This window comes from Ranitomeya imitator, chromosome 5, assembly GCF_032444005.1.
Source record: "Ranitomeya imitator isolate aRanImi1 chromosome 5, aRanImi1.pri, whole genome shotgun sequence".
NCBI lineage: Eukaryota > Metazoa > Chordata > Amphibia > Anura > Dendrobatidae > Ranitomeya > Ranitomeya imitator.
Window position 1 is genome coordinate 360691917 of NC_091286.1, and position 11278 is coordinate 360703194.

General features: G+C 48.1%; 1 protein-coding gene across 1 annotated transcript; it reads right to left on the bottom strand.

Moving 5' to 3' along the window:
• Positions 1 to 8138: 8138 nt before the first annotated feature.
• Positions 8139 to 10602, bottom strand: LOC138637696 (uncharacterized). The gene is made up of 4 exons (XM_069726560.1): positions 10509 to 10602; positions 9945 to 10048; positions 9705 to 9851; positions 8139 to 9230 (listed from the first exon to the last, which is right to left on the bottom strand). The coding sequence occupies exons 1-4, from the start codon at positions 10539 to 10541 to the stop codon at positions 8309 to 8311; spliced, it is 1206 nt and encodes a 401-aa protein (XP_069582661.1). The 5' UTR covers positions 10542 to 10602; the 3' UTR covers positions 8139 to 8308.
• Between the last annotated feature and the right edge of the window lie 676 nt (positions 10603 to 11278).

Below are 11278 nucleotides of genomic sequence, written 5' to 3' on the forward strand. Positions count from 1 at the left end.
GTCGAGCTATGCATGGATTCTGGGGCAGAGGGTAACTTTATGTCTTCCGCTTTTGCCCAGCGTCACGCAATACCCTTGGTGATGCTCGCCAAGCCGGTAACCGTTCGAGTGGTAAATGGGTCAACACTACCTTCACAGATTACCCACCAAACCATTCCTTTCACGCTATCTGTGTCTCCATCACATCAGGAGATAATCTCCCTATTAGTCACTCCTGAGGGAATTGATGAGGTCCTGTTGGGGATACCATGGCTTCGCTACCATTCTCCTCATATTGAGTGGTCCTCTGGGAGAATTTTGGGATGGAGTAAATCTTGCGAGGGTAGATGTCTGAGGGAGTGCGTTCAGGTTGCTACTACACAGGTACCCACAGATCTTTCCTCTCTCCCCAAGCACTATTGACCCTATGCAGACGTGTTCTCCAAAAGAGCTGCGGAGACCCTTCCGCCTCACCGCCCCTATGACTGTCCTATTGACCTCTTGCCTGGTGCTGAGCCTCCCCGGGGTCGAGTCTATCCGTTATCTCTCCCGGAGACGGAGGCAATGTCCCAGTACATCCAGGAGAATCTGGCAAGAGGATTCATTAGGAAGTCAGTGTCACCGGCAGGGGCAGGGTTCTTCTTCGTACAGAAGAAGACTGGAGACTTACGTCCATGCATAGACTACAGGGGTCTTAACGCCATCACCGTTAAGAACAAGTACCCACTACCCCTGATATCTGAGCTGTTTGATAGGCTACGGGGAGCGAGGGTATTTACAAAGTTAGATCTGCGGGGTGCTTACAACCTGATTCGCATCCGTGAGGGGGATGAATGGAAGACGGCTTTTAACACCAGGGATGGGCACTATGAATATCTGGTGATGCCCTTCAGGCTCTGTAATGCCCCAGCCGTTTTCCAAGACTTTGTGAACGACATCTTCCGGGATATGCTCACCACCTCGGTCGTAGTCTATCTGGATGATATTCTCATCTTCTCTCCAGATATTGACTCCCATCGGAGAGATGTTCGCAAAGTCTTCGACCTCTTACGGGCAAACTCCCTCTACGCCAAGTTGGAGAAGTGTGTGTTTGAGCAGGAGTCCTTGCCTTTCCTTGGTTATATCATCTCTGCCCAGGGTTTGGCTATGGATCCTGCCAAGCTACAGGCTGTAATGGACTGGCAGGAACCCCATTCTCTTAAAGCGGTGTAGCGCTTTATGGGGTTCATTAATTACTATCGCCAGTTCATTCCACACTTCTCAACTTTGGTAGCTCCCTTGGTTGCCCTCACCAAGAAGGGAGCAAATCCCAAGTTGTGGTCAGAGGAGGTCTCCAAAGCCTTTCTCTCGATCAAGTCACACTTCGCTAGCGCTCCCATCCTACATCGCCCCGATGTTGATAAGCCATTTATCTTGGAGGTGGATGCCTCATCCGTTGGTGCTGGAGCAGTCCTTTTCCAAAAGGATGCTCAAGGTCGGAAGCATCCTTGCTTCTTCTTCTCCAAGACCTTCACACCAGCGGAGAGGAATTATTCCATCGGGGACAGGGAGTTGCTGGCCATGAAGTTGGCTTTTTCGGAGTGGAGACATCTCTTGGAGGGAGCTCGCTTTCCCTTCCAAGTCTTCACTGACCACAAGAACTTGGTGTATCTGCAAACGGCCCAGCGGCTGAATTCTCGCCAGGCTAGATGGTCCCTGTTCTTCTCCCGGTTCCATTTTACTCTCCATTTCCTCTCCGGGGAGAAGAACGTTCGTGCTGACGCTCTCTCCCGCTCCGTGGTGTCATCGGAGGAGGAGGAGCCTCGGCTTATTGTCCCTTCTGAGAGCCTGAGAACTGTAGCTCCGGTTTTGCTAGAGTCTGTGCCCTCGGGCAAGACTTTCGTACCAGCTAACTTGCGACCAGAGGTTCTCTCTTGGGCTCACTCCTCCAGAGTGGGTGGGCATTTTGGGACCAAGAGGACATCTGAGCTTCTGGCGAGAACTTACTGGTGGCCGCATATGGCCCGAGATGTCAAGGACTATATTCAGGCATGCGTTTCTTGCGCCCAGAATCGGTCTTCTCGGCAATGGCCTGCTGGGTTGCTTTACCCTCTACCGGTGGCAGACAGGCCCTGGGAGATGGTCGGGATGGACTTTGTGGTGGGTCTACCCAAGTCGCGTGGCTGCTCCATTATTTGGGTTGTCACCGACCATTTCTCCAAGATGGTGCATTTGGTGCCGCTTCCTCGGTTACCCTCAGCACGGGCCTTGGCGGTGTTGTTAATTAAACATGTTTTCCATTTGCATGGTATGCCTGATAAGATTGTCAGCGATCGGGGTCCCCAGTTCGCATCTCGGTTTTGGAGAGAGCTCTGCCGTTTACTCAGCATAGAGTTAAACTTCTCCTCTGCATACCATCCCGAGACGAATGGGTTGGTGGAGAGAACCAACCAGACTCTGGTGACATATTTGCGACATTTCGTCTCTGCTAGGCAGGATGACTGGGCATCTTTGCTACCTTGGGCGGAATTTGCCCTGAACAACGCCGTAGCCGATTCCACTGGTCAAACTCCTTTTCTCCTTAATTACGGCCAGCATCCGCGTGTCCCTGTGCCCATGCCCGTGTCATCCACCGATTCTAGGGTGGCAGACTGGGCGGTGGAGGCACGTGACATCTGGGACCGCACACAGGATGCCATCCGGGCCTCCAAGGAGAGAATGAGGGTTTCGGCTGATACACACCGGCGCCCCGCTCCGGTCTTTGCTCCTGGCGACTTAGTGTGGCTCTCCGCCCGTAACATCAGGCTGCGAGTTGAGTCCACTAAGTTTGCTCCTCGCTACATTGGCCCGTTTAAGGTTCTGGAACAGGTCAACCCTGTGGTCTACCGTTTGGCTATTCCTCCACGCCTTGGTATCACCGATACTTTCCACGTTTCCCTCTTAAAGCCCGTTCATTTGTCCCGGTTTTCCGAGTCATCTGCTGGGACATCGGGTTCATCCACGGATGAGTTTGAGGTGAATGCTATTGTGGGGTGCAAGGTGGTACGTGGCAAGAAATTTTATCTGGTGGACTGGAAGGGTCACGGCCCAGAGGATAGAACCTGGGAGCCTGTGGAGCACATTCGGGCTCCGCTGCTTATCGCAGCTTTTGAGCGTAGTGAGGCTCAAGGGGGGGGCTGGGCCCTAGGGGGGGGTAACGTTAGGAGTCGAGTTTCCTCTGCTGCACAGGGGGAATCTCGATCCGAGTCTGCTGCGGTCTCCCATTCGGTATCGGCCGCAGTGGGCTCTGCTCAGCGGAGACGTCGCTCCCAGCGTCTCGCTGGGGCTGATTTTGTGCATAGGGTCACTACTGCCTTTTCTGGCTTTCCTATGGTACCCTGCACTGATCTGCGGCGAGCGAGCCTCTCTGGGACGAAGTCCTTGTTTACTCACACTGAGCATGCCCAGGGCAGGGTCTCCCATTGGAGGTCAAGGGCCACATGTTCGGTCACATGCTCAGGTGCTGCAGTACATTCCATTGGTCCTTCTGGAAGGTCCTGAAAGGGCAAAACATGCTCAGGTACTGCAGCACTTTCCATTGGTCCTTCTGGAAGGTCCTGAAAGGGCAAAAACTTCAGTAGCAGCTTCCTGTGCTGCAACTATATAAACTGCGCATGACCGCACGGCCATGCGCTAGTATTGTCTTATGTTATGTGCTTTGCGCCAGTGTGGTCACATGTATGTGTGTTCAGGGACCCGGCTGAAATAAGCCCCTAGAATGCTGGCTCCTCCGGCGAGGAGATTGAGTCTGAGTGTATTCAGGGACCCGGCTGAAATAAGCCCCTAGAATGCTGGCTCCTCCGGCGAGGAGTTTTGTGTGTTTGTGTGACCACTGACTGCTCTCTGTTTGGGCAGTTAGCCTGTGCCTCTGTGGAGTCTAACAGGGCACAGTGCTTTCCTTTCACGGCTACTCAGTGAATTAACTGAGTTAGTCTATACCGCCATATAGCTCCGCCGTTTGCTAGCAGCAGGTACTCCTGCACGGTGGACCCCGGGCTGCGAACGCACCAATATCAATAAACATCTCTATTTACTCGGTGCGTTCCGCTAGCCCTAACACACTGTAAGGCCATGTTCACACAGTGCGTTTTTTACCGCGGAACCGCGGCGGTTTTGCCGCTGCGGTTCCGCAGCTGTTTTCCATGCAGGGTACAGTACACTGTACCCTATGGAAAACAGGACACACTGTGCACATGGTCCGGAAATTGTAAAAAAAAAGCCGCGCTGAATAGCTCCCGGAAAAAAGAAGGAGCATGTCAATTCTTCTTCCTGAACCGCAGCGGTTCTGCACCCATAGACCTCCATTGTGAGGTCAAAATCGCAGTAAAACACGCAGATCAAAAATATATCTGCGTGTTTTACTGCGGTTTGATGTGCAGAACCGCTGCTGCAGGAAGTTCGGGGAAGCGGGAGGAAGTGCGTGGGCGGAAGTCCGTGGGCGGCGTGTGTTCTCCCGACTGTATCACGAAGAGACTGTCACTATGGAGGCATACCGTCGCATGGGGATCGATGTCGGGCGTCTGATTGATTTGGTAAGTCTGTGTGTCCGTCCCCATGCGACGATATGCCTCTATTGTGCTAAGTCGCCGTATCGGACTACTACTCCCATCCGGTATTTAGGATGGGAGAGTTGTCCCTGTGTCCGGCGACTTAGCACAATACTAAAGTTCACACCAAACACAAACACACAATACACAAACATGACACACAGTACAGTACATACAACACATAACATAGAGTATATACTCACCATACACCACACTTGTAGGCGAAGCCCTCGATCCTCAATGAAAAAATCCCAAAATAATAAAGCAAATCCATACTCCCTGTCCGCAGAATCCATAACCGAGTGTCCCACGCCGATCTCCTGCTCTCCGGTGATACACTGCCAGGAGCGAAGCTCCTAGCAGTGTATCGCGTACTGTCCCGGAGCTCAATGGCGCCGGCGTCTCGGTTAACGGCAGTACAGCTGCGTTGAACTTTCCCACGCAGCACTGCCGTTAAGCGAGAGTACCGGGGTCAATGACCGCCGGTAAACTCGCTCGCGCATGCGCAGTGACACACCGACAGGAACTATGGCTCCTGTCAGTGTGTTGCTGCAGCCGTGGAGAGCAGACACATCTCTGGATGTGTCTGTTCTCCATGGAAGATCTTCGTGGGACCCTCGATGGATTTCTGCGGACAGGGCCAGGGAGTATGAATTTGTTTTTTTGTTTTGCCTTTTTTTCAGGTCGAGGGTCTTCAGGATGGATTGAGCGTGCAATAAAAGAATTGTCAAAAAGTGTGTGTCTTTATTTCATTAAAATATTTTTTCTAGTGTTTGTGTTTTTTTTTAACCCTTTCATTGGCTTAATAATGGATAGGCGTCTCATTGACGCCTCTCCGTTATTAACCGGGCTTAATGCCACCTTACAATAGCAAGGTGGCATTAACCCCTCATTACCCCATATCCCACCGCTACACGGGAGTGGGAAGAGAGGGGCTAAGTGCCGGAATTGGCGCATCTTTTTGATGCGCCTTTTCCGGGGCGGCTGCGGGCTTATATTTGTAGCCAGGGGGGGGGCAAATATCCATGGCCCCTTTCCTAGGCTATGAATATAAGCCCACGGCTGTCTGCGTAGCCTTTCTGGCCTAAAAATATAGGGGGACCCCAACACGTTTTTTTTTCGGGGCCCCCTATATTTTAGTGCCAGAAAGGCTACGCAGACAGCCGTGGGCTTATATTCATAGCCTGGGAACAGCCATGGGTATTTTAACCCCTTCCCGGGCGTCAAATATTGGCCCACAGCTGTCTGCTTAGCCTTTCTGGCCTAAAAATATAGGGGGACCCCAACACATTTTTTTTTTTTAGGGGGGTCCACATATATTATAGTAAACCTTATTAGGATTAATAATTGATCGGCGTCTTATTGACGCCTCGCCATTACTAACCGTGCTTAATGCCACCTTACAATAGCTTTAGGGTTAGGGTTAGGGTTAGGATCCCTGTAGGGTTAGGGTTAGGATCCCTGTAGGGTTAGGGTTAGGATCCCTGTAGGGTTAGGGTTAGGGTTAGGATCCCTTTAGGGTTAGGGTTAGGGTTAGGATCCCTGTAGGGTTAGGGTTAGGGTTAGGATCCCTGTAGGGTTAGGGTTAGGGTTAGGATCCCTGTAGGGTTAGGGTTAGGATCCCTGTAGGGTTAGGGTTAGGGTTAGGATCCCTGTAGGGTTAGGGTTAGGATCCCTGTAGGGTTAGGGTTAGGATCCCTGTAGGGTTAGGGTTAGGGTTAGGATCCCTTTAGGGTTAGGGTTAGGATCCCTGTAGGGTTAGGGTTAGGATCCCTGTAGGGTTAGGGTTAGGATCCCTTTTGTGGTTGTGTTATGTTTAGGATCCCTTTTGGGGTAGAGTGCTTAGGGTTATGAGCCCTAACCCTACCCTAACTATTTCAGTTTATAGTGTGTTTTTTAATGAATGTTGTTGATTGTCGCACGAACCACTCAGGATTGACGGCGACAGAGCTAGTGGTAAAACAACTGCACACAAGCGTTTTTATTGGTGTTTGTGTTTTCAGTTTGTGCTTGTGTTCAGTTATTAGGGGTTACTTTGAAATATTTCCAGCAATTGTGTAACATTACTTGGTCGCGCTATAGATTATGAGATGACACTATTGTATTTATTGTAGGTTCGGGATTATCCGGCCTTGTGGGACCCAGCCGATGAATCCTACAAGGATAAATATTTCCGGGAACTAGCCTGGACCAAAATTGTACGAGACCTTATCCCAGATTGGGACAAGTATCCAGGGAGTACACAGCAGCAAATTGGTAATTTTAATTAAATTTATTTAGTAAACCTTGAGTATATTAAAAATATAATTTGTTTAGATCTCACAAAAAATGTTGTTGTATTTTGTAACCTTTTTTTGGTAGATAACGATGTGAAGAAACGTTGGCGCTCAATCAGAGACCGTTTCACGAAGTTCCTGAACGAATGTTCTAAGAGTGGCTCTTCGCCGAGCAAAAGTAAATTTCCATTTAGCGAAGAGCTGCAGTTTCTTGTGTCCAGTAGGACATTGAGAAAGTAAGTTAAAATCCACTCCACATGATTATTTAAATATAATATGTTGTGCGAAAAATTGATGTTTTTTTTTTCTCCAACAGGACGGAAGGAAACATGTCGGTAGCTGATTTGGAGGACAGCGACAAAGAGGATGGAGCAGGCAGTTCCTCTGGAGTGGGAGGGACCATCTCTACCTCCACTCCCACAGCTTCTGCTGAATCAGCATCCACTTCAGCAGCTGCTGCATCAACATCTAGTTCAGCAGCTGCTGAAGCATCTGATTCCGCAGAAGCTGTGAGAGTGGAGAAGAGAGCTGTCTATCCGGTGGCAGCAGAGAAAAAACAAAAAAAAACAAAGAAAAACCAAGATGACCAAACTGTCCAAATCGCTTGCGACACGTTAGATCTATTAAAAAAATCTAGTTCTGATGACCACTGCGACTCCTTCGCACTAACTGTGGCAAGAAAAACACGCTCCCTGCCACCGGATAGACAATCTCTTTTCATGTCCATGGTCCAGATGTCCCTCACTGCTCTGGAGGACCCTGCTCCGATATCTCCATACAATGAAGTTCTGATGGGGGTGTTGGGACTTTTCAGGCCCCGACACCGAACACCGGAAACACCAGCTACCAGACCCCAGTATTTGGCCCACAGCCAAGTTACTTCTGGAGATAGAGGAAGTTCGCAGCATATGGGGGGAGCACCATATCAATCAGAGGGATCAAATTTCCTCTATTCTCCAGAATATACTTTTCTGAATTGAACATGGGCAAAAATTTTCAGTGGCACCGAGTTTTTTTTGGTTTGTTTTTTAGCTCCAGTTGCCGTTGGCTTTGAAAGGGGCTTTTTTTTGGTTTTTTCTAATTGAAAAATCTTTTGTAAATATTGCAAAGAATTTGTGTTCTTTTAAATATATTATATTTCAAACATAATATTCTCTTCTTTATTACAATGCGGTCAAGGCCGCTATCCTGGGTTTATGGGCTATCAATTAGTGGTTTATGTGTTGATGTGTTAACAATTGTATACGTCATACTGCTATTATTTTCATAAAACACCAAATTTTTTGTAGCCAAAAAAAACAAAAAAAAACTAATTACACCCAAATAGATTTTTTATTGATATTACAATCAATTATTTAACACAGTTTTTTTGGTAACATGAAACAAAAAATTTTTTTTTCAAACTTTTGTGTTGGTTGCTGGCGTTTCTCATTCTTCGGGATGTTGTCAAAACTGTTATCAGCGATGTCGGCAACATTTCTGGGGGGGTCAGTGTAGATGCATCCTTCTCTGCTGGTCAGGCTGCTCAACACCAGCACAGGAGTATTGCCAGTGCACGGCACCTTCAGGACTCATAAAGTAGTCAGTGAAGGATTCTCTCACACGCACACCAGAGTTGGACGGCCTACCCAGACCCCCGTTGTCAACTGGATTAAATACTGGCTGCTGGTACTCCACATCAACGTCAGTGTTGTATTCACGAGCATAGTTGTGGAGTACACAGCAAGCCTTTATCACAGCATCAACGGTGTCTGTGTCCAACTGAATGGCAGTGTGAAAGATCCTCCACTGACTAGTCATGATCCCAAAGGTGCATTCCACATATCTGCGTGCACGACTCAGCCGATAATTAAAAATCCTCCGTCGGGCATCCAGTCCCCTTCGTGGGTATGGGCGCAGCAGGGTTGTCGTTAAGGGAAACGCCTCATCCGATACCATCACGAACGGCACTGGATGTGTGGAACCCGGCAAAGGTCGTGGGGCTGGGAGCGTGCCGCCATCTCGAAGAATTTGCATCCCAATCTGTGACGTTCGCAACACCCGAGAATCCCCAGTACTACCATAGGCACCAACGTCAATGGCAACAAATTTGTAATGGGCATCAGCCACCGCCATCAGGACCACTGAAAAATACTTCTTATAATTAAAGAAGCGTGATCCTGATCGTGGTGGCTGCTGAACCCGAACATGTTTACCATCGACTGCACCTATGCAGTTTGGGAAATTGGCCACAGACTGAAAGCCTGCTGCAACCTGCAGCCAAGTCTCCTCGGTTGGGGAAGGCATCACCATGGGCTGCAACTTCTGCCAGATGACGGTACATGTACACCTCACAATGTTAGAGATGGTAGATTTACCAACTCTAAATTGGAGGTGCAGGGATGTATAGCTCTCTCCTGTGGCCAAAAATCTGAAAAGAAACAAAAAAGAAAATTAGAAATGTCACACAAAAAGGTAATTACAACATGTCACAAGTTAAGGCCGCTATAATATGCGTCCAGCACCATTCAATAATGATGGCATTAACACCCAGCACAACACAAAGGGTGTAAAAAACATTAATAAAAGGCCTGATGGGACTTGTGCACACACGCATGCGAGATATGACCAAGTGTTGCATGGTAATCCCCGGACCTGCTGCATGCACTCCGTTGTGGAGCGTGCGGCTCCATGTATTGGTATGTGGGTGCAGACTCCGCTCCAGAGTGCAGGCGGCAGAGCCGGGGTTTACCATGCAACACTCGCCCGTATCTCACGTGTGTGTGTGTGTATGTGTGCCCCCTGTCCAACAAGAGGACTGGGTGGGTTTAATCACACATACTGGACACACACACACAAGTAAAATACAGACCTAACAACATTCCCCCAAAAAATTGTTACTTACCGCAAGGTGATGAGCAGCCTTTCTTCAGCAGAGATGGACTTCCTCATTACCGTGTCTTGCAGTGTTAAATGGGGTGCCAGGATGGTAAGCAGTCTGTCAAAGGCAATAATTGGTAACCGACAAAACGATATAAATTTTTCAGGATATCTGAAAATTGCAAAAGAACAACAAAAAAGGGTTACTTCACAAGTATTGCTAGCCAAAAAAGGTAAATTAGTCATTCTATATATTTCTACTTACCTCCTCAAATCATTGTACAGCACATGAAAGTGCCCCTTCTCAGTTCGGTCTTCTACAAGCGGGTGCACCCACAATCGTTTCTGCACACGTCTTCTCTGCCGCCGCTAAATAGAAAAATAAAAAAATATTTCGTAAACACAACAATTAGAAAAATATATCAAACATGCAAGGAAAACAATGTCGATTATGTAAGGATACGTGTCCACATTCAGGAAGGCCCACCCCATTCTAGTACGCAATGATGCCAGATGTGTTCATTGTACAAATCCAGCATCATCACACCCGACGTATAGGGTCCTCTTTTATTCATTGCGGAGCCGCAGTTTCACAACAAGGAACACAGACATGCTGTGATCATAAAAGACGCGCAGCATGTCCGGAGTCGCAGGGCTGACGGATGACACACAGTGGACACGTGATTTCATGACATCACCTCCAGTATGCTGACTTGTGGACGCTGCATGTTTGGCGCTGCGGCCACACGCAGCGCCAAACATACAACGTTTCCAGAATGTGGACAAGTACCCATAACCCAATATATAAAACAAACAGACATCTGCTTACCTGACATGCATGTCGATTCAAAATTAGAAGCATCAACCCCAGGATCGCAATCCGGTGTGGCGTGCGGAGCTGGATCCGTGGGCTGTCATCTGGACGACGCTATGCACGTCCACTCATTTTGATGTGTAAGTTCCAAAATGGAGGATGGAAGAAGAAAAGGGTTGGACAAGGAAATGACATCATTTTTTTTTTTTTTCCCCCCCCCACTGCAGTAAACTTTATTTCTGTCAAACACAGACAATCTGCAGACAAAACTGCATCAAAAAACGCACTAAAAAACGCACTAAAAAACGCACCAAAAAACGCACCTGCGTTTTCTGCAGAGACCTGCGGTTTCAGTCAGGAAAAAAAAAGGATGGAAATCCTGAACGTGTGAACATAGCCTTAGACTGTATGTTTTCTGTGCCGGAAAATGAGACACAGATGCCACACACAGGGCTGCCACTGATGCAGATTTGTCAATTTTAATCTGCACCCTTTATTTATTTTTTTTTTCTTTAGGGAGACTAGTGAATAAATCTGGGCCACTGTATTAGAGTATATTTTCTGTGGCAGAAAGTGGCTTGAAGAGATATAACGAAACAAAAAAAAAAAAAAGGGACTGTCCTACAATTACTATCTCCCTGCAGTAATCTCAGCAAAGTATGGCAGGCAGCAATAACAAGGAGTGGACTGCTGCACAAAAAAGTCAAAAGTGTGGAGAAACAAACAAGATAGCTGTACAGAAAGGAAGGAGCAACAGGATTTGTGCTTTGAAAAAAGCAGTTGGT

Excerpts from the sequence above, each read along its gene's own strand:
- LOC138637696 (XM_069726560.1), bottom strand. The coding sequence starts at position 10,541 with ATGCTTCTAATTTTGAATCGACATGCATGTCAG. Across the intron at positions 9,852-9,944 it reads CTGTACAATGATTTGAGGAG|ATATCCTGAAAAATTTATAT; the intron begins GTAAGTAGAAAT and ends TGCAATTTTCAG. Across the intron at positions 9,231-9,704 it reads AGGCTGCTCATCACCTTGCG|ATTTTTGGCCACAGGAGAGA; the intron begins GTAAGTAACAAT and ends GTTTCTTTTCAG.